The 24,367-nt window shown below is 31.6% G+C and overlaps 1 protein-coding gene across 1 annotated transcript; it reads left to right on the top strand.

Moving 5' to 3' along the window:
• LOC109344350 (teosinte glume architecture 1-like) lies at positions 20,998-23,548 on the top strand. Its single transcript, XM_019583098.1, has 3 exons — positions 20,998-21,422; positions 21,664-21,800; positions 22,767-23,548. The coding sequence occupies exons 1-3, from the start codon at positions 21,130-21,132 to the stop codon at positions 23,357-23,359; spliced, it is 1,023 nt and encodes a 340-aa protein (XP_019438643.1). The 5' UTR covers positions 20,998-21,129; the 3' UTR covers positions 23,360-23,548.

The following is a 24,367-nucleotide window of genomic DNA, read 5'->3' as shown; positions in this document are numbered from 1 at the left end:
TATGTATTTTGGTGTCCTTATAGATTTGGATTCAAGAAAGATTAAAGATTAAGGGGCAAGGCTTTGCTAAGGGATGTTTTGCCAGTTTTCTGCAACACATTGTTTTATTGTTGTGTATATTTTTCCAAATATTTATGTGTTGTATTCTTTCCCTTTGTGAAAAAATGTTTGATTAGTTTAAGAAAAATCATTATTGCTCTTAGTAGTGGTTCTAAGTTTATGCAATGTATCTAATACATCATATCAGAGTTGCAAAATGACATGCTCCTTTTACTAGCACTTTGAAGGTATTGATTGATGATTTACTACATATTGCTTATCAATTTACTATGAGTTTATAGGTTGTAAGTAACTAGAAGTCTGTAACAATACAAATATGAAGTATTAAACTTAGGGGTGTGAAAGTTCATTTCGGTCTGGTTTTTGACACAATTTAGCGATCGAATCGAACACAAAGATATGATTTGGTTCTACTCGATTAACCGCAAATTTTATTTAGGAATCGAACCGAACTGTTCATTAATGGTTCGATTCGGTTCTACGATTTTTCAACTTATTTAAAGAAAATCTTTTAATAAATAATTGAGCAAAATTTGCAAAGTATAGAGTCAACTAAATGACTAAACATACTAATAAACAATAATAAAATATTGAATACTCTTACTAATAAACAATAACAATTCAACAACTCAACATACTACAAACTTGAAATTTTAGTCGACAATGTCCAACAAAATTTAAGAATGACAAACTTGATATCAATTTTTTAGTCCAACAGTAATACCTACTACTCCACATCATCAAGTTCTTTCTTTATTTTCTTTTAGTTCCTTAATTTTTTTTATTTAATTTATTTCATTTTTAGATAGTGACACAATGTATACTAGTTTTTTAGTTTTCTTTCTATCTTCTAGAGATAATATATATTTAGGTTTGTTTACTAATATATTTTTTCTATTTGCCTCTTATTTATAGCCTATATGTATTAATAATCATAAATTCTTAATCATATTTTATCTCCTAACTTTAAATCCTAACCATCCAAATATAAAGAAAAATTGTTTTTTAATATGCGGTTCGGTTTGATTCCAACTGTTCCAAAATTTCAAAAACCATGAACCAAACCGAACTTAAATGGTTCCAAATAAAAAACGAACCGAACCGCATTTTGTGGTTTGGTTCGGTTTCACGGTTTAAACTAGAAATCCTTACACCCCTATATACTCCAATAAGGAAGGGATCCACTTACTCTACACATTTTAACCATCAATTCTAGGGAAACATAATAGTTTAGATCTATTCACTAATTCAAACCATTTCGTAGAATTGATAGCTAAGAATGAAGTAAGTTTAAAAAACTTACTCATAAAATAGATAGATCTTCACTCTTAACAATAATTAGAAGCGGAAGGATAATAAGTGTCATAAAAACATTATAAAAGAAAGTAAAAGACTTAATTGGGAAATAACCGATTTAATATTTTGAAAACTAACTTATTGATTTCCTTAAGGAGAACCATCAGGGCGCTAGTAAACAAAACCATAATTATAAATATAAATAAACTAGAACCTATAATATGTGAGAATCAATTCATACAATATAATAGTTAATATTTGAGAATGAAGTACCTCCTGGTATAAGGAGATAAATTATCTTCTCATGCTAGTGAAATCATGACATGTGTCACATTTTCAAAAAATAAATAAAATAGCACAAATGTCACATTTTTACTGACTAAAGAATATAAATTATCTCCTAATATAAGGAGATACATTATTATCTTAATATTTAGTGTAAGGCAATTATAACATTGTTTAAACCAGCCTTTTAAATAATTAGGGAAAATGCGGTCGTAACTATGGTCACGATTATTTGGGAGACTCCCAAAAAGCAATATTACACAAATAATAAGTAGATAGTTATGTAGCACCACTTTCTAAGATTAAGTCATAAAACATCAAACAAATTATTCATTAAAGCTTTAGGAGCCAAGAAATTAAATAATACTGAAGGAAATTGCCAAGGTCACATTATTGATCAACATTTATAGTATCAATTTGTTACTTGATCTACTTTACAAGCTAAGATAAGACAGTATCTTATTATTCCTGAAATAACATTTTCCTCAACATCCTAGATATAAAGATGGATAATGAGAACAATGAAAAACAGAATAAGAAACAGACCATAGATAACAGTGTGTACAAAAATTCAAATAAGAGGAGTAGCCCAATCATTCATTCTATACAAGTATAAGTGCTAGTAGAAGAGGTGCTAAAGAATGAACAAAAGTGCCATTAGATAAGAGAATTAGAATCATATAAAGTTAACATAAAAATATTCATTTTCTTTTTTATGGGTCTGGTTGTGGCCTTTTCTAGATAAGAAAGGCATCGTTTTCTTCACTAGAAAACATGGTTCTACATAATGGTTACAATGTCAGTTTAGGACAATTACAAACAAATGTGCATGATGAGCCCTCAACAATGATTGTGATATGGTTTTGGTGACTCAAAATCTTAACATATCCGTATGAATAATGGTGATGGGTCTATATTTAAAAAATCTTTGATGTAGTCATAAGCATAAAGGAACAACAAGTATCAAACCTAGAATGATAAACACAAGTTTGCAAGCACAAATATGATAGATAAGTTTTGGAATCCACCCGAAAGAGTAAAATCTCAAATTTTATTAATGAAGATAATATGTTGTTTCTAGCTACATCCCAATAGGGTTTAACTACTAAAGAAAAAATACTAAAAATATTGAAAAGATAATGAAAAAATACTTTAAAGATAATTGCTATAAAAAATTAAAATGTTGTTCTTTTCTACATCAGTCTCCCCAACCTCTTAAAAACTCAAACTGAGTTCTCTTCTTGATAAAGAGTCTTATCTACCTAATACTCATGAATGTCAGCAACGTTAAAAGTATTGGATATATTCATGAAATCTGGGAGAGCTACCACACTCATTGGTCTTTCAAGTCACTTTGAACGGATCATATTTGCGTGGTTGCAGCTTGTTGTAAGTACTAAATGGAAACCTCTCCTTTGGTAAGAACATCATCACATCTTCTCCCACATTGACAACTTTAACACTCATGTGTTTGTTAGTGGCACCCTTATTCTTCTGCCCAGTAGCTTCCAGCTTATCCTTGACAACTTCTTTAACAACTACAATCTCCTCCGCCATAGTCTCAACCGCTGCACTAACTCTAGGCGCCTTAGATAAACTAGAACCCAAAATTAGGTCAATCTGATGCTGAATATCTCGCATAGGAGGGAAATCAATTGGTAACTCATCTGTAATCAACTCTTTGAAGTCCCCAAGGATCTCTAACACCTTTTCTGGAATTGTTGATTCCTCCTTGATAACACTTATTAACTCTTTTATCCCCATTAGGAAGAAACATTCAATTTCTTTAACAGACTTATCAAGCTCCTTTTTACTTTGTGTCATCACCAAGAAACTCATCTTCTTCCCCCATGGTGTCTTATCGAAGTGTAAAACAAGAGCCTTAGCAATCTTGATTATTCTCCAAGTAAACATCAGCATGTTAGCTCTTCCCCTGTAAGTGATGTCATTATCATATTGTCAAGGTTGGCCAAGCAGAACATGGCACACATCCATGTTAAGAATATCACGCACTACTTCCTCTTTATAGTATTTCTCAATGGAAATAGGTACCTTAGAAGTCTGCGAAACTTTAACTTGTGATCTCGTACTTACCCACCCCAAGGTGTATGGTTTCTCATGAGGCTTGGTTGTCAGCTTTAAGAACTTTACCAGCTTCTGGGAAACCAGATTCTCAGTACTTTCATTATCCACGATCAAATTACACACCTTCTTCATGATAGAACAGTGTGTTCGAAATAGGTTCTTCCATTATCCTTCTTCCTTAGACGATAACAAGATCCTTTGGAACACAAAGCTTATCCTTTCTTCAGACTCCTCTTCAAAAAACTCAACTCCTTCATACTCATTGCTCCCCTCTTCCTCCTCATCCTACTTGCTTAGAATGACGGTAGTCCTTCTTGAAGGATAAACATTTGATCTATGACCTTGCCCACCGTAATGAAATCACTTATGACTAGCTAGTTTCACGTAGGGGTTAGCTGCTTTATGGATGGGTGCCCTATTCTGCTGCAAACTGCGAGAGTTGTTGGTCCCTTTTATTTACAGAGTTGTGATCCTTGGCTGCTATGTTCTTTTCCTCATCGACTTCTTCTTATTTTTCTTCAGAACTCGAATCTACCATAATAACATAATGATTATTGTTTCCACAACGCAGAACCCTATGCGGATCTACTCTTCTATCTCTTCGTTGCTCCCGTTATTGGCATTGTTCATCACCTTTAAAGTCACCAATTGTTCAGTCAAAGCAGTTAGGGTCATGGTAAAAGCTGAGGTAATACCCTGAAGATCTGCTCTAGTTACTAGTTGATATCTCATGATTGTTCAAGGTACAAAAAAAGGCATGAGAAAACCTGCTCTGGTGCCACTTGATGCAGTCGGAAGCACAAAGGAATGGCAAGCATCAAACCTAGAACGATAAACAAATGTTTGTAAGCACAAACCTGATAGATAAATTCTGTAATCCACCATAAAGAGAAAACTCTCAAATTTTATTAATGAAGATAATATGTTGTTTCTGACTACATCCTCAATAGAGTTTAAATACTAAATAAAAGATACTGAAAAGATAATGAAAAAATTCTTTAAAGATGATGAAAATATATTGAAAATATAATTGCCAAAAATATTAAAATGTTGTTCATTCCTAGATCAATCTTGCTCGTCAGTCACCATAATAGAATTAGAGTGGTGTTTTGCATTCATTAATAATTAACAATACCAGTAAGATGTGGTTGATAGAACTCATCATTGTCCACTTACTATTTAATCAAAGTTTGATATTTTTATTGCTCCCCTTTTACTCTAATAATTCAAGCAATGGGCTAGACTAAATACAAAGATAAGAATTTTGAAAGCTAAGGGAAATCTAATATCTATAGATGAATTGGATGAGTTGGTGTAATTACAAAATTAAACACTTTCGAATTTTGATATTTAGATTTAAAAGAGGGTATTCATGTCAAAAGTCATTTCTCATATTTTTTTCAAAAGTTACTTTCTAAACTCTCTTTCTCAAACTCATTTCCTTTTTCATTTAAAAGTTATTCTATATTCCCTTTCTCAAACTCATTTTATGTTTTCCGTGCATGATTATTTTTTCATTCCAAGATAAATAAGTTTCTTTATAAATTCTCTTTCTTTGTACACTCTTCATTTTTTTTTGTTTTATGTACATTTCATCCTTATTTTGATCATCAATCAATTACTTTTGCATGTATGATCTTCTAATTTATCTATTTTATTAAGCACGGGTGAGTCACTTTCTAAACTTTTTTTCTCTGTACACTCTCTTCACTATTTCAATGAGAAAATCAAACTCATTTTGTTTTTTCTCTGCATGTCATCCTTTTTATCATCAATCAATTAAATTTTTCGAATTTTATGTGTATTTTGAATGTTAGTCAACTATAGAAACATTACAATGGCGTGGAAAATCAATTCCCACTAATTACAATATATATACTACTAATTACAATGTGTATGAAAAAGCAATTCACATGAACAACAAATCCTCATTCAAGACATTCTTCCTAAAATTATGTTAAGTGCGAAAATTACCTCAAAAATTAAGAATAATTGAACATCTTTTAAAAGTAAAAGTGTACATAAATGTAATTCATAATATATAGAACCAAATATTTGCACCAAATTCTATTATGTATGATTTTATGCTATTTCAGGTGGATAGAGGCTAAAAGGAGCAAAAGTTATCAATGATGGTCAAATAATGCTAATCATAATCTTTGAAGATAAAGACTCAACCACCTAATTATAATCAAAATATTTGAAGATAAGGACTCAACCACCTAATCCTAATCAGAATCTTTGAAGATAATGACTCAACAACCTAATTCTAATCAATATCGTGAAGATAAGGACAAATCCTACGGAAGATTAGAATAAATTAGGAGACTAACTATGAGTTGAAATCATCATTGATCATTACTAATCATCACTTATCACCACGGAATGAGAAAATATTAGGATTGAGACTGCAATCACTCTAGGGGGCTTGGAAAGAAAAAAAAAATGTCAATCAACCAGATGATTATAGCTTCCATAAGAATGAGTAGCTAAATCCTTTTGTCAGTGGTTATATGTAATTATTTGAACTCGATATATCCAATATGACTATTTAATTGTTTAATATTTTCATTGTTTTTCCTTGATTATTCTTATTCTTAATGTTTGTTTTGGTTTGATCACTCAATGCATGATCTAAGGTTTAAAGATGAGTAATGAGAATTTCCATGTTTAAACTAGATCTAAAATAGATCAACTAGTAACATATTGATGTCTAAGAATAGAGAATTGACCCTTGTGAAACATATCAATTAGCCAAGCAGAAAAGGCTGCCTTATCCTGTTAGTAATACCATTTCTGCTCATACTTTTGATTTGATTCATATAGGCATTTGGGGGCCTATTTTTGTTCCATACACTTTTGGGCATAGATACTTCCTCACTATTGTGGATGATATTACTTGATTTACTTGAGTTTTCTTTATTAAGCAAAAACTTGAAACCAATCAGCTTCTTAGGTAGTTTGTGGCTTACATTGGAACATAATTTCACCTAACTATTAAATTCATTAGAAGTGATAATGAAAAATAATTTCTCATGCCTACCTAATATGCCACAAAAATAATGAATCATTAAACATCTTGTGTTGAAATACAAAAACAGAATGGTGTTGTTGAAAGAAAGCATCAACATATTCTTGTCATAGCTAGCTAGAGCTTTGATTTTTGAATCAAACATACCTAAGTGCTTTTGAAACTATCTTGTTTCTCATGCCATACATTTGATCAATAGTCACCCTAGCTCTTTCTTAAAGAATAAGTCTCTTTATGAGATATTTCTCAACATATTACTTGATATAACAAACTTAAAGGTCTTTGGTAGTCTTTGTTTTGCTTCAACTTTAGTATCTCATAGAAAGAAATTGGACACTAGATCTATAAAATGTGTTTTCTTGGGAATCAAACATGCTACAAAAGGTTTTATCTTACTTGATTTTAGTACTAACGAGATTTTCTGTCAAGAAATGTGAATTTCTTTGAGCATATATTTCCTTTCAATCACACTGGATCACATACAAACCACTAAGTTCAAAAGGATACTCATATCTTGCCCATCATTCAATCTTATATTTTGTCTTATTCCCTACCTAAGACTCACATTCCCATACCAACTCCTACAGACCAACAACCTCATAACCCTCTTGCCCAAAATCTTGACCTTGTCCCTACAAGACAGTCTCAAAGGATTAGAAGACCTCCCACCTATCTAGATGAATATTATTGCACCCTTATTCCAATACCAAATCATCTTACCCCAATACTAAATACCCTATCACTAGTACATTAACCTATGATCATCTATTAACTAACCTTATTCTAGGGATGACAATAAAAATCAAACTCATGGGTACCCGCCTGAACCCAACCCGATTTTAATGGGGAAAATCTGATGTGATTGGATTCGAGTTTTACTTGGGTTTAATTTTCAGGTTCAGGTTTGGTAGAGCAGAAAACCTAGCCCGGACCTTCTCTGAAGTAATGTAATTCAATTTAAAAATGAAAGTTCTATCATGTGCTCATTGTCTTTAATTTCTAATTTTAATTTACATACTATTGGTTCTTCAAACATAAAATAAACCAAATAATACAAGAGAAAATAGAAATGCTAAAGAAAAATGAAACAAAAATGATATCATACTTTCCTTAGTACATTTATTATTTTCTGGTTTTTTCGGGTTCGAGTTACCCGAAACCTGATGGGTTCGGGGATGGTAACTTAATTTTCAACCCCGTTGAGTTCGGGTTTTGAATTTCATGTTTTGGGTATGTACAAACCCGACCTCGATCCGCCCTATTGTCATTCCTACTTTAGGCACTACTCTTTAGCTATTTTCATTTCTCATACACCATCTACTTATTCAGAAGCCATCAAGCATGAATGTTGGACAGAAGCCATTAACACAAAACTATCTTCTCTTGCAAAGAATGATACATAGATTCTAACCAAACTACAATCTGATAAGAAAGTCATAGGCTGCAAATGGGTATTCAAAATCAAGCATAACTCTGATGGATCTATAGAGAGGTATAAAACTAGGCTAGTAGCAAAAGGATATGCCCAAACAGAAAGTGTTGATTATATGGACACTTTCAGTCCTATTGTGAAGATGACCACAATCAGAGTTCTTTTGTCCATTGCTACTATCAATAATTTGTACTTGTAACAACTTGACATCAACACTACATTCTTTCATGGAGATCTGAATGAAGAAATCTACATGAAGATACCTCCAGGCCTCCATATAAGCGACTCCAACCTTGTTTGTAAGCTTGAGAAATCCATTTATGGATTAAAACAAGCAAGTCGACAATGACATGATAAGCTTTCTCACAGCTTAATTCAAACTGGTTTTCTTAAATGTTATTCTGATTATTCTATGTTTGTTAAATCTACTAACAACGGCTTCACTGCCATTCTAGTGTATGTAGATGATTTAGTTTTGGCAGTAAATTATCTTGAGGAAATCAATCACACCAAACTGATTCTACATAAAAATTCAGTATAAAGGACCTTGGTGACTTCAAGTATTTCTTGGGCATGGAGGTTGCTAGATCAAAGTAAGGGATAGCATTATATTAGAGGAAATACACTCTAGATTTATTGGAGGAATCTAGTTCCTTTGCATCAAAGCCAACATCAACTCCCATGGACTACAACTCCAAAATTCAATCCAATTCAAGGACTCTACTTACTGACCCTACTAGTTACAGAAGGCTGATGGGAAAACTCTTATATGTTTTGTTGTGGGATGCCTAAGTCAATTCCTCTCATCCCCAACTACTTCACATTTTCAAGCTGCAACCAGAATCCTTAAGTATTTGAAAAGCTCACCTGGTCAAGGAATTTTCTTTCCCAACAATAACACTCATGTATTAAAGGGATATTTAGATTCTGATTGGGCATATCAGTTACAGGATGATGCTTGTTCCTTGGTAATGCCATCATTTCTTGTAAAAACGTGAAGCAAAATACAGTTTCAAGTTCATCCTTAGAAGTAGAGTATAGAGCCCTTGCAAATGCAACTTGTGAAGCCCAATGGTTATTGTTTCTTCTTCAAGACCTCTGCATATCTCATACAACACCAATTACCTTATTCTGCAACAACAAATCAGCATTGCACATTTTGTCAATCCTGTCTTTCACGAGAGGACTAAACATATAGAAATAGACTGTCATGTCATTCGTGAAAGACTACAGAACAACATTATCCATCTCTTACCTATTTCTACTTCCTTACAATTGGCAGACATCTTCACAAAATCTCTCAATCCTTCTCCTTTTCGAAAATTCATTTCCAAGCTTGGCATAATAAACATTCATATGCCAGCTTGTGGATGGATTAAGAATAAACCTCATTCAGGTTAAAGATGATTCTAATCCACAATCAGAACCCAATATACCCCAATTTAGTTAAACAATATTTCTTTCCTTTTTCGTAGTTTTTCATGATTTTTTAAGTTAGTTTACATAACAGTTTCCCTTTTTGGAAACTTTTCTCTTTTTATGTTTTTAGTTTTTCCCTGATATGTTTTTCCTTTGGGTTATATATATATATAGCTTTAGGGTTATAATATTCAAGTATTTTGATTGAGTTTTTCAATTTTGAAATTTATCAAATAAATCAGAGAGGTTCTATATTTTCTTCTTGAGTTGTGTTCAACTAGTTTCATCTTCTTTGCAATCAGTCAAGACTCATTCTTTAATGATGATTGTGCAAGTTTCACGGTAGATGTGATGCATGGAAATGATCAAGACAATTTTGTCATGAAAACATCACTAGGCTAAATATATTGAAAATCCTTGTATTATTTAATCTTTGCTTCCCCATTGAACCTTAGTCTTTCTTTTGAGAATTATAATGAACCCGAACTTACATATCCCAAAAAGAAAAATACATTTCCTATTAGTTTGAGAGAGCTATCACTTTGCAATATTCAAGTTGGGGAGAAATAATCAAAATAGTATGTGAGGTAGAAAGTATTATTCCTTCTTAAAAAATAAATAAAAAAATCAAAAGCTCCTAAAAATAAGGAGAACAAAAATAAAGAAGGAATGAAAAAGGAATGGTAGAAAAATGATTGGAAAATATTTAACGAGTTCAAGTATTAGAGTGAGAATAAATAAAAATATAGTATGATCTCTTAACTTCTTAAGAACTTTGATATCTAAAAAATTATATTCTTTGTAGAAAAACATCATTACAACCTAGAGAAAGACCTCAATGATCCATGTTAAGCATCTACCATTGATTTGATAGGAGATGGGTAACAAATTTGATTCCATACTAACTTAGTCAAATAATAAAGAGACTCAATTTCCACTTGATGAGAGAAACAAATTCCACCTATAATTGCATTGATTATCATATTTTGTAAGCTCTACCTTTCTTGATCGACTAACAATGGATTGCATGTTAAGAACATTTCACTATCAAACAACTTATTGATTGCATAGATTAGTATTGGGTACTATACATTTCTTTGAATGGTTTACTCTTGAATTTTGTTTTATGAATGTTGAGTGATAAAAGTTTATATTCCTTGAAGAATGTTGGACATAGTGGGGAATTTACTATTCTAAAAAAATCTACATGCACTCCTTTTGAGTCTTGACTTATACTTTTATTTGAGTAGAAACAAAGTTTTAAGTTGGGAAAAGTTTAATGAAAGCTAAGTTTGACACTTCTCCAATGTGAAAACATTATTTTTTTAATATTAGAATTTATTTTTCTCTTTCTTAAAAAATGCATTAAAAACTTGAAGACATCTCCATCTACAAAAGTAAAATTTTCTTTATTCAAATTCCTATTCAATATGAGTGTTCAAGGATGAACGTTTTAAAGAGACATAAGTTTGGTACCAATAAGGTTGAGCATGATTTGATTTACTCACTCACTCGATATGATCTGATTATATCCGGGCTCGAATAGAATCAAGTCTTATTAGATCTAGAGTTGAGTTCGGGTTCGAAATTAGACTTAGTCAATAATATTATTAGTTAATTCTACGACCCATCCTAACCATAGTACCACATAACATGTGGAGAAAAGAATATTTCTAATAATATTATTTTGACAATCAAATTATAATAATTTTTGTTATCTTTTAATTTTAGATGAGTTTTATAGAGACATGTGAAAATCAAAAGAAAGAAATAATTAAAATATATAAATAATGTATTTTGTCATAAAAAAAGTTAATTAAATTTGAACTTTTAGAATTAAAAATACTCTAATGTGTATGAGATGGTGCAGAATGAGTCCAATGACATTCGGTGTTGGTCCAGTAAAACCAAACAATGATCTAGCGTGAACTAAGAAATCATTAAAAACTGTAGGAATAACATAGGATTAAATTATTCCTCAATTTTATATTTTTTATTATTTAAGATTAATGTAGGTAGACTGAGATATCATTAAAAACATTGTATTTTGTCTAATACACCCATATTCATATCGTCTTAAAAAAGAAAAAATAGAATTAACTAATAAAAAATTATATGTATAATTATTGAATGAGATATTTTTGGAAACTTGTTCACTATGCCTTTAAATTGTAAAAGAATACTACCTGCTGTCCTTTTTCAAATCACGGGTAGTTTCACGTGGATTAAGGAATATAAAAATAATATTAAAGTTTTCAATAATTTAATTTTTCCATTTCAACTTAAAATGTTGAATAAATAAATGGATATAACAAGTTTATTTATTATACATAAAATCTAAAAAGACACCGATAAATAGAATTAAAACAAAAGTTGCAACTACTTTTAAGTTTTACTTTTGAAGTAGATTAACATTAAAAAAAATGCAATGGTAGAACTATAGAAGTATGTAAAGTCCCTTTTTTCTAACACATGGAATGTTAGTGAAATTTTCATAAAGGATTTTGCCAATTATTTGGTTGGAGTATCCCATCTTATATAAAATATGATAGAAATATATCATAGGTTTGGTTATGTGGATGAAAGTGCAAGAAGAGTATATTAATTAAAAATAGTCCAATTTATAGAGAATGGGATCCAAGAAAATTATAGGTGAAATAATTAAAATAAATTAAGATGAATAATTTGTTCAATAATCATTACTTATAACAATATTATAATATACCAATTGAACTTGCTAAATTCCAAAATAACCAAATAATTAAAAGTTTAATTTCTACCAACACTACAAAACATTATTTGCCACGTGATGGTACCACCAATGTCTGAGAGAGAAACTAAATGAGAGCTGTCCCAAAATGAGTATGTCTTCATGTTCTTAGTCAATGAGATTTCTCCAAGTAATACAAATATTTTATTTTATGTTTTTAAATTTTTCTTTTTAATGAAATGTCACATTTTCATTGGTCTGATACAGGAATTGGGATACATGATCTCTTTCCGAAACTAACAGCTATTGCTGGCACCCATTTACATGTATTGTTCCCAAATTCCCATGCGTCATTTTCAAATCCCTTTCGGTTCCTTATTTTCATGCTCATTCCCATCCCAAGAATCCTCTCAAACCCACTTTCTCAACCCACAAAAACTCACCTTTTTTCATTACTTTCAGATCTGTAATCTCTTTATTTCTTGGGTCAGAAAAAAAGAAGAAAAAGATAGAGAGAAATGACTGATTGGGCACCAGTGTTAGTGGGTGTAGTACTATTTGTGTTGCTTCAACCAGGTTTGTTATTTTCATTTCCAGGGAATGGAAAACAACTTGAGTTCAGTAGCATGAAGACAAATGGAAAAGCTATATTCATTCATACTCTTATCTTTTTTGCACTTTATGCGATTTTTATCTTGGCTCTTCATCTTCATATCTATACTGGTTGAACTTGTTTCAAAGATCTCTACTTTTTTATGCTGCTTTCAATTGGTACTATTTAGTAAGATAATATATATCATTATATGTTTTAGTACTTGTTGTTGTTATTGTAGTTATGGGTCAGTTACCTTTGAATCATGTGTATGAAAATAAAAGTAAAGGTTTATGCTTTTTGGCAATGAGAACACATGGATCTGCTCTATTTTTCTTCTCTTTTTATCTGTTGCGATTCTGGTCTTTTATAGTAAGACTTTTGGGTTCGGGGTGTGCCGTCTCTCAACAAGTGTCGCTATTAAAAATCGAACTTTCATTTTTTGGACATAATGTGGATTTAGTGGAGTATTACACTACTAAACCAATATACACTTTAGGGTAGTTTTACGCTAGTGTCATTAATTGTCAAATAATTTTATTACAATTATTAAACTTGTCATTCACTTATGGAACTAACTGATTTTTTCTTTTTAACTCAAATTGATTTTTTACTATAAATAATTATTAATTAATAGGTAAGGAACTAATTACTTTTTTCTCATATGAATCTAATGTTTGATCAATATCGGACATTACAGTAGTTGATTAATGTTGATTTTACTCAAATTGTCTGATTAAATAATGTGTTTTGATAACAATTTCATTTATTTTAATTAGAAGTTTGAATAAAAATCCTATAAATCCGATAAAAGCTAAAATCCAGAAGGGATGTTATAAAATGAAGCGCGTAGTAATGTGATGTTTAGATTTAGATTTGAACTAATTTGTGGTTGGTAGTGGGGATTAGAGTATTCAAGGTAAGTGCATTCTGATCGCGATTGGGTTAAGTTCCAAGAAGGTGAAGGCTTGAGTTAAGTTGCGGATACTGAGGCTCATAATAAGGTTTTTTTTAATATCTACCAAAATTTTAAATTTGGTTCCATAATAATTACACACCTAAATATATGAAGGTTTTAAGGTTGTCCAAACAGTTTTGTGATTACAATTGTAACTACATCGACAACATATATCTGTGATTATTCTAAATGTTAAGGTTTTCAAAATTTATGATGAAAACTGTTTTTTAAAACACTGATTTGTATTGCATATGGTTGGCCCCAATTTTATGTTCATCAATTATGGCTAATTCAATCAACAATCACACCTTCATATATAGCTGTAGTTAGGGCTGATAATAAACCAAATATTTGTTTGAAATCTCATCATTATTTAACTTAATAAATTTAATTCACGAATTAAACAACTTGAACTTGAACCAAGTATAGTTCGAGTCAATAGTTTCAAGAGTTAACTTGATTATATATGTATATAAATATGTATATATACTTGTAGAAAATCTTTAGTTTTGTACATATTAAAAAAATATTCATCATTTGAGTTGACGAATTAAACCAACTGAAGTAATTAGTTGAATCAAATACTTCACAAACAAAACCAATTTGAGCGGACGAGTTGAATCGAATAGTTGTGAACTTAAATTGAGTCGAATTCGAGTTGGAAATGTAACTCATTCGAAACTCAAATCGAGTTTTGAGCCGAACAAATCTTTATCGAGTTAATCCTGATTCAACTTGTTTCTAGCCCCATGTGTAGTAACCATATCTTTACATAATTTAGAACCATGAGGAAAAGATGAAATTAAGTAAACTCACATAACTTGATGGAGAGGAGTTAGAGGATGAGACATTTTTTGCTGAGTACAATTGTGTGCTATGTTTGTATTTTAGAAATATGAATTCATTTGAAAACTATTTTACATATAATTTGGTCTTTTATGGAAATTTTGTAAAAGATATTTCCAAAATATCCGAATTCACGAATGAGTATATAAATATTATGGATGCTATATGAAACAAGATGTTAGTTGTGTTGGGTACTAGTAAGGTAAAATATACCTAGAGGAAGGTGAATAGGTATAGCGGATCAATAATCCAACTTTTCTGATTTATGTGTAGAATACGAAACTACTGCAGTTAATTGATTAATAACAGAGTTAATCGATTATTGACAGTTGTCTTAATCGATTATAGTTAGCGTTAATCGATTATGCTGATTCTTGATTCTTTGAAAAGTAAAATTTTCTTGCAATGAAAACAATGATGATTGCTGATCTTTACTATCCTAAATTGATTCTTGATTATACATATATTATTACCAATTAACACATATCACAGAATACAATTGAAATAGAAAGCATGTAAAGACAAAATCGTAAAAGAGATAAGAAAGAGAAAGGTGCTCAATGATTTTTATCCTGGTTCATTTGCGGGTCCACTTGCAAACTACATCCAGGTCTCCCCTTCTAATCTTGGGAGATTTTTCTTCACTATGGAAATTATATGTTCTTTACAAGCACACTTCCAATACAAGACATAAGACGTTCCTTTCTTGGAATCGTTAAACCCCCACTTCGGTTTGACTATTAAGCTTGCCTACTAGGATACCACACCATTCGCGACTCTAGCCCCAGCTTCCATATCGCTTGAACCATGACCTCTTGTCCTCGTAAAGACACTTACCTAACCGCATCTAGGATTTTCTCTATCTCTTTTTCAGGTGATACTAACACACCGAGAGACAACTCCTTGAATAACAAGATTTTACCGAGTTATTATACACACTTAATGTGCGAATATAACATTCACGCTCAACCCTAAAACCTTATGCAGAATCCTCACAAACAACCTAGAACTACTTATGATGATAAGCAATGGTTTTATAAAAGTATATTAATGATAACATTTTTGAAAAGGTTTTTTCTCTTTCTTTTCTATCTTAGAAAATGATGCAAAAAAATCTTTCATAGATAAGCAAGATGCTTTTAAAAATGCAGCTCTAAGAATCTTGGGTTTTCTTTTTCTCTCACTGTGTAAAAGTTGAAATCTATGAATTGTTGCACATTTGTTAAAATCATGGCTTTTACCACTTAATGTCACAACCCATAAAGGGAAAAGTTATCCAATTGTTCAAGTTCAAATAGGGTCATACGATTCTACTAGGTAAAAAGATCTTTCATATAACGACTACAAAATAAAGCATGTACCTTTGCATGTTTCGAACAGTTTACTAGCAGGGGCCTAGTCTACTTTTCAATCTCTAGTATTGGCAAATAAGAAAAAAATGTACCATTCTTAAACTATACCTCTAATTACTATCATGGAAGGTTCAACATGGTTTCCAAAAACCTACTCTAGCTTGCAGGAGTGCATAAGATGGTCCAACATGATAATTATGAGTTGTTGGATGCTCTACTGCAAATGCCACCACTCAAAAGTAAAGGACATTCCACATCCCAAACATTCAACCATGTGATTCATCAACACATGGGTTGCCGAAATTTTTGCCACATATTATAATCGATCATTCCACTCCTCTCCTTGTAGCCCAGGGTCCAGCAGGCTGTGAAATTTTGGTCTCGACTTACCACCAGTGGCTCATATTCACCTCGTTTTTCATGTATCGTTACTTCGACGGTTTTATGGAGACCCTACGGTCCACCATGTCCCCTTACCGGCCCTCGCAGAATCATTATTAGAAAGCTTGGTGGCAAGGTTAGAAGAAGAAGCTTAAAGAGATATTAGGGTGAACAACATAGACCTAAGAGGCACACGAAGGGGGGACAAAACATTTTAGAAGTGGAGAGTTTTACACAAAAAGAACTAACATACACACTAAAGGGGGAAGGGAATCATGTAAATAATGGTAATGCATTATGTTCACCTAATTGACATTGCAATAGGAGTTAATGGTTGCAAGTATGATCAACTCATATGGTTTGGATAAAGACAATAACTTTAGGAAAGCTTGAAGATAAATACAACTCTACAAAGAACATGCCAAGAAGGTTATCATAGTCTTAGGAAAAGCAATTATGTTTTATAGAAGTCCTAAGATGCTTGCTTAGATTGAGTCTAGTTTAGGTAAACCTAGGATAAAGTCTCACAAGGCTTAAAAATGATTTATCTAAAATGAGACATATCGTCCATCTATATATGATAGATAATGTTCATGCATTACATTTGACATCCATGATTTTGTTGCATCAAAATAATATTTATTCTAAAATCATGCATTAGATACACATGCATCATGTAGGAGGTTCATCATGCATTTAAGAAAAAATTTCAACATTACTACTCGATTACCACGAGTGATAATCAATTAAATAGACATGGGGAAATGGACAATTGATTATGTATGAGAATAATCGATTAGAAAATTTCTAGTAGCTAAGGTCTTGGATATTTTAGTATCAATAATCGATTACTCAAGTAGACAATCAATTATTTCTAACAGAAAAACCAGATTTTAGTGATCGATAATCGATTACCTTATGAGATGATCGATTACACCTAACAGAAAACAATTTTGTATAAAAACCGTTTTCCCATTCATGTGCTCAGAATTTTGATTTTCAAAAATTTCATACCAGTCCTAAAATTTCTCTGAGCGAAATCTTGTATTGAAAAGTATCAAAGTTTCTTTAGGTTTTCAAGAGTGAAAATGAATTATTTTTATATTCTTTTCATAGAGTGCATTTTAGTTTTCATACACACAAACCTTGCATCAATGTTCACTTAGACTTTAGGTTTCTTGTGAGATTTTTGTCCTTAGATTTGTAGCTGAGTTTAGTGTTAAGTTAACACTAATTAGGTGCATACAACTCGAATTTCACTAGCCATTGAAATTGAAACTCTCAATTTGTAGAGAATTAGAATGAAAAACCTAATCCAGGTTAGGTGTTGAGTCTTCATCGTTACATGTTGGATAAAATCATAGTAAAACATACCGATAAGGGGTGAATAGGTGTAGCGGTTTACTAAAGCCACTTTTCCGGTTACTCGTGAATATCATAAACACAATCCAAGATAATCAATTATCACTCAGAGTAATCGATTATTCACTTAGTAATCAATTATTCTAATTCTTGAAATCTTAAAAAAATAGGTTTCTTGCTAAACAAGTTTTACCAAAACAGTTCATGGTGATACAAATTACTTAACAACATTATATTAAAATGATAAGTCGACAATATGAAGATTAAGAGTCAATTAAACAATATAAAGAATCAATATCAAAATATGTAAAAATTGAATAGTAATGAGATTAAGGATAGAGAAAAGTGTGCCATGAGATTAAGGATAGAGAAAAGTGTGCCATGAGATTTTATCTTAGTTCGTTTGCGAGTCCACTTGCAAACTACATCCAAGTCTCCTCTTATGATTTTGAGAGATTTTTCCTCACTATGAAATCCAATATATTTTTACAAAACACACTTCCAATTAATACTTTACAAACGCTCCCTTCTTGGCCCTAGAGTCTCTCACAATAGTTTGACCTCTAACTCGTCTCTTTCGAATACTCAACACCTACTTACGGTATAGCCCCAGCCACTGATCACTCTCAACCAAGACCTTTGTGAATCGTGAAGATACCAAACCTAACCGCAACTAGATTCTACCACTAATTCTCAAGACCCTTGAGAATCTTAATTCACACGACTAATGAAAAAATAAATTTGAGTAACTTTGCACCTTGAATGTGCTAATACGGCAATGAACTCAGAACTAAAACCTAATATAACAAATCTCGCAAGAACCCTAGATTCTAATGGTGATTTACGCATGGTTTTTCTGCATTTGCACTATATTGAAATATGAAATTTGATTAATTTTCTCTTTCGAATCTCAAAGAAACACTAACTCAAATCAATAGAAGATTTCGCTGAGAGAGTTCTTAGGAAATATGAAATTTTGAAAACTCGCATTCCGAACCAATGAGAAGAAAAACAGATTTTATACAAAACAATTTTCTGTTTGATCTAATCGATTATCTAACCTGATAATTGATTATCGATAAGCTAAAAATAGGATATTTGATGGACATAATCGATTATTACTTTTGATAATCAATTATTGATGCCATAAAACCAAAATCTTTAGCTACTTGAACTCACAGTAATCGATTATTACAATGCCTAATCGATTATCAGATTCCATGACTGGATAATTGATTATCACTTCATGTTAATCGATTAATAGAGTTGAAGATTAGTTTCTTTGAAGTGAAATGAACCTCCTACATGATGAATGATTATGTAATGCATGATTTTAAAACATGTATTATTTTATGCAGTAAAATCATGCATGAGTAATGCATGAACATTATCTAATCATGTTTGTATGAATGAAATGTCTCATTTTAAGTAAGAAATTTTTTGGTCTTGTGAGACTTTCATCGTAGGATCTCCTAACCTAGACCCAATCTAAGAAATCAAGTTAGGACTTCGATAAAACATAAAAGTTTTCCTAAATCTATGATAAACTTGAGTCTTGACATGTTGCTTTGTAAAGTTGTCTTCGTCTTCAAGCTTTCGTATAGACTTTGTCTTCTTCAAGTTCATGTCTTCATCGACACTATGTAAGTCAATCACACTTGAAATTTCCGACTCCTACTGTAATGTCATTACAAAGTTATTGGTTGATAGGAACGTGCGTTTGGAGCCATACTGTGAGTAGGTGTTCAATATCTTAAGAGACGGGTAGGAGGTCAAACCGACTTGAGTGACTCTAGGGCCAAGAAAGGAGCATTTGTAAAGTACATTGGAAGTGTGTTTGTAACATACGTTTTATTCTATAGTGAATAAAATCCTTCGAGATCAGAATGGGAAGTCTGGATGTAGTTTGTAAGTGAACCAGCAAATGAACCAGGATAAAATTCATTAGTGCACTCTTCTATTCCTTTATCTCTTTTAATTTCGGTCTTTACATGTTTTGCAGTGTTCTTAAATTTGCTTATTGATTCTTGTGCTTGCTTATTATTTGTTTAACATCTACGTTATTTTCTTTAAGTAAACTGAACCAGTAAAGATTGTTTCTGAGATAACTTGTTTTGCAAGAAACTGTTTTGTTCAAGATTTCAAAAATCATAATAATTGATTACTGCTGTCAGTAATCAATTATTTCTGCTAATAGTAATCGATTATTTGGTGTGATAATTGACTATCCTCAATTGTTTTTCAATATTCTCAATTAACCGGAAAAGCGGCATGATTAATCCACTACACCTATTAACCCCTCTAGGTGTCTTTTACTATGTGTTTACCTAACATTAATATCACAACTGAGAAAGAGAAAAGAACTCCAGTTGTTCAAGTTCAAATGAGGTAATATGATTCTACTAAGGAAAAATATCTTTCATATAAAGACTACAAAATAAAGCCTTTACCTTTGCTTGCTTCCAACGGTTTACTAGTAGGGGCATAGTCTACTTTTCAATTTCCACTGTTTGGAATTAAGAAAATAATGTATCTAAATTTTCCTATCTAAATTTAATTTATGGCTATAGTCATAATCTTCCTAGGTAGATACTTTACCCAAAAAAACTTCTATGTCTTTCCCTATACTTAATGCTTATTAAATTAGAGTTGGTAAATTCTAACATGTATCTCCAAACATGGGTTATAAAGCTTCTCAGCTCATTCCCTTAGAACTTGATTATCATGAGTAGTAACAAGTTGAGGATGCAAGTGTTAGAAAATTGTGTTAGGTGAAGTTGGTCTGTGAAAAAAATTTATTATTATTTTTTCTATTACAGAAAACAATAAAACACTTGATTTGACACTAATTTTCAACACTAGTTTAAGTGATGTGACATTAATGTTTGTGGACTTTTTAAATAAACAATTATGTTCTGATTCTAACATAAGTCTATTTTTATTTATTTATTCATTAAAAGGTAGGGTAGGCCTCAGCCCAATGTTGTCATGTATTTAATTCTAAAAACCAGTACCAAACTTTTTCATTTATGAGGATAATACTGGAATCTCATTAAATAAGAATCTTGTATTGTAAATCTGACCGAGGCAAGACTCGAACTTTAGTAAGTAGGAATCTCGTATAATAGACTAAACAAAGTTATATTGACTATGAATTCAAATATAACTTTGTTTGTAACTAGGTTTTTATTCTCTCTGCTTCCTTGAGAATCTAATTCACATATCTGATACCACTTTGCTTCATTGACCCCTTTATGCTATATGGGTTCCTAAGCTATATGAGAAAGTGCTTAAGAAATTGTAGAAGCAATTAAGTGTTCATGGAATGGGATTGGAAAGAGTTTACTTGGGATTCATCTATGTTGCAGGTTGATAACAATAAGAAGCATGAAGCTGCTTCAGTGAATTCAAAGAGTGTGTTATCATCTCAAGGGTCATTGAAGCAATGGCATAATGGATCACAGAATTTGTGTTGTTTGGTTGATGGATGCAACTTTGATCTCAGTGATTGTAGAAAGTATCATAAGCGTCATAGGGTCTGCGAAAAGCACACCAAAACCCCTGATGTATTGGTAGGGGGTAAGCAGCAGCGATTCTGCCAGCAATGCAGCAGGTAATGTTTTCGAAGTCGCTTTTGTGAGTGTTGCGATCATAGTTAAATAGTTCGTAGTACTAGTTCTGGTACGCTGTAGTCGGCTCTATGTGTGGTTCGTCAGTTTTTATATTATTATTAGTAACGAACCTCGGAATCCAGTACATGATAAATAGGTCAAACGAGGGAACCATGTAACTGTATTTGCGGTGATTTCCGGGTGTGAGCTTTCATTATGTTGTTTTGTTGCCAATTGTTGTAGGTTTCATGCACTTGGGGAGTTTGATGATGTCAAGAGGAGTTGCAGGAAACGCCTCGATGGTCATAATAGGCGTCGGAGGAAACCTCAGCCACCATCTCTTTTCATGGCTGCTGAGAAATTTCTGTACAATTACAAAGGTTGGTGTGTCGCATTCCGAGATTCTACGATGACTTTCACTCTACTAATACCTAGATCTCTATTTTAGGATTGTGAAAATTGACATGAAGGATAGAATATGTAACAAGATATGATTGAATTAATATGAAAGAATAAGAGAAAGTAGTCCCCTTAATAGGGAATTATAAAGAAACAACAAATCATAGTCAAGTAACAACACTACTTTAGTTTTAAGATTGTTAATGATTTGGAATCTGACAGTAGAACTATAATATGATAGCACTCATTTCAAGTTTTATAAAAAAAGGGCGGCCCAGAGCACGAGGCTCTTACTTAGTAGGGTTTGACGACAATGTATGCAGCCTTACCCCACAAGCGGGTAGATTGTTTTCAGTATTTGAACCCATGACTTCATAGTCACTAAGCAGCAACCTTATAGTTGTGCCGAACTCACCTCATAAATTAAGCAGCAACCATACTTATTTCAAGTTTTATGAAAGAATAAGGCAAATCTGTCTCCTCAATAGAGAATTTGAAAGGAAAAAAATTGTAGTTGCATATAAATATGCTGGTTAGTGATATGAATCTCTGATAACAGAATTAGAACTCTTTTACAGCCTGAAAGGCTTTTCAAGTCTTCTATGATGAACTGATTCTCTGCTAAAATTACAATCAGTAATAACTAATTGGTGTAAAACTTTAAATGTCATGATAAAGCAAGTGATTATCTATCTTGAAAATTCGGAAAGACAAAGCTTCAAGGATTTCAATTGAAAGTTCAGTCTTTGTTAATGATTATCCCCGCAAGTGGAGAGACTGTTTCTAGGATTTGAACATATGACCTCTTGGTCATTGCTCAACAAACTTACTGTTCCGCCGAGACTCACCTTCTTGCTAATGATTACCGCTAACATTTATTTTTTCTTCTTTTCCATGAAGTCTAATTAATGTAGACTTTGGCACTGACTTACATTTCTACAACTTAGGGCCTATGATCCTGCAATTTGGTAACCCTCAGACATATAATATGTGGCCTGCCACTGCCAAAACTGGAGCTGAATCTGGTTATGATGATCGCCGACTTTTATATAGAATTGACAAGCATAATAAGCAAGAGAAGGAACATTTTCTCTGGCAAGAAAATGTTCCGAAAGCAAGCAACTGTTATGAAGCAAAGCTTGGAACTTCAATCTCCCAGCCAAATTGTGGTGCCAATGCCATTTCCACACCAGCAAGTGGAAAAAAGTGCATAGGTAAACTATCTTCTGATAACAAACTTGGATCTTTGGACTCAAGTTGTGTTCTCTATCTTCTGTCAACACTTAAAACACAAAACTCAGATTTGAGAATGGTGCAGTCTAGCACCACCTATCCAATACAATCTCCATTTGGATCTGTGAATTTGGATGCTATAGATGAGTACTTGTGCTCCGAAAGGGCGATAGGTAAGCCTATTAGCCCGGTATTTGTGCTTGATGCTAACATAGCCGATCTTCGTTGCGACTCGATGCTGCAAATGGGACCTGGTGGATTGGTGAAAAATGAGGACTCACTTACACTTCCCTCTTTCTGGGAGTAAGTAGCCAAGTTGTTATGTTTTTTCTTGGGAATTTTTGGTCTTGAATTGTGTTGCCTAATAATAAAGCTAAACTTGTTGAAGCTTTCAGTAAAGGACTAAGGGTCCTTTGTTCCAAACAATTTGAATTGGCCTACTGAATTAATTTTACAGCATGGTAAAATGGATTTCTTGTATCAGCTATGTTCTCTCTTTTGTTATGAAATCAGTTTAATAGATAGCTTAATTTTTAGACTGTAATATGCATGTAGTATAGATTCATAATAGTTACTAGTATTATTCATTTGTATTACTTATATTTAAAAGAAGTCAATAATTATTAAATATGAATGATTAATGATACAATAATAATGTAAAAACTATTACGATGTGATTACATACATGTTTTTCTCTTAATTTTATAATAAAAAAGAGATGAGCATAATTTTAGTGAAATTTCATAAACCACATTTTTCTTTTTACACCAACTACCCACGTAGGAGAGATGAGTATAATTTCTTAAAAAAAATAGTTATGAGTGTAATTAAGTTAAACAAAATATGATATATTGTAAAAATAAACACAAATAGTATAAGAGTCAATGTCTACTCATTATTTTGGTTAGTAACGATATAATATACGAGTGACTTAAACATCTTCGTATAATTATTTATATAGTTGGTAATGACCAAAAAATAATTATTTATATAGTTGGTAATGACCAAAAATAATGAATTGACATTCATTCTTACAGAATTTGTCTTTACAATATAACATTTTGATTGAATAATTACAATTGTCATAATATTTATATTTATCTATAGTTGGTTTAATATATATATATATATATATATATATATATATATATATATATATATATATATATATATATATATATATATATATATATATATATATATATATATATATATATATATATATATATATATATATATATATATATATATATATATATATATATATATATATATATATATATATATATATATATATATATATATATATATATAA

This window comes from Lupinus angustifolius, chromosome LG03 (genome assembly GCF_001865875.1).
Source record: "Lupinus angustifolius cultivar Tanjil chromosome LG03, LupAngTanjil_v1.0, whole genome shotgun sequence".
Lineage (NCBI taxonomy): Eukaryota > Viridiplantae > Streptophyta > Magnoliopsida > Fabales > Fabaceae > Lupinus > Lupinus angustifolius.
The sequence above is the reverse complement of the archived record's forward strand: the minus strand, read 5'-3'. Positions and strand labels throughout refer to the sequence as shown.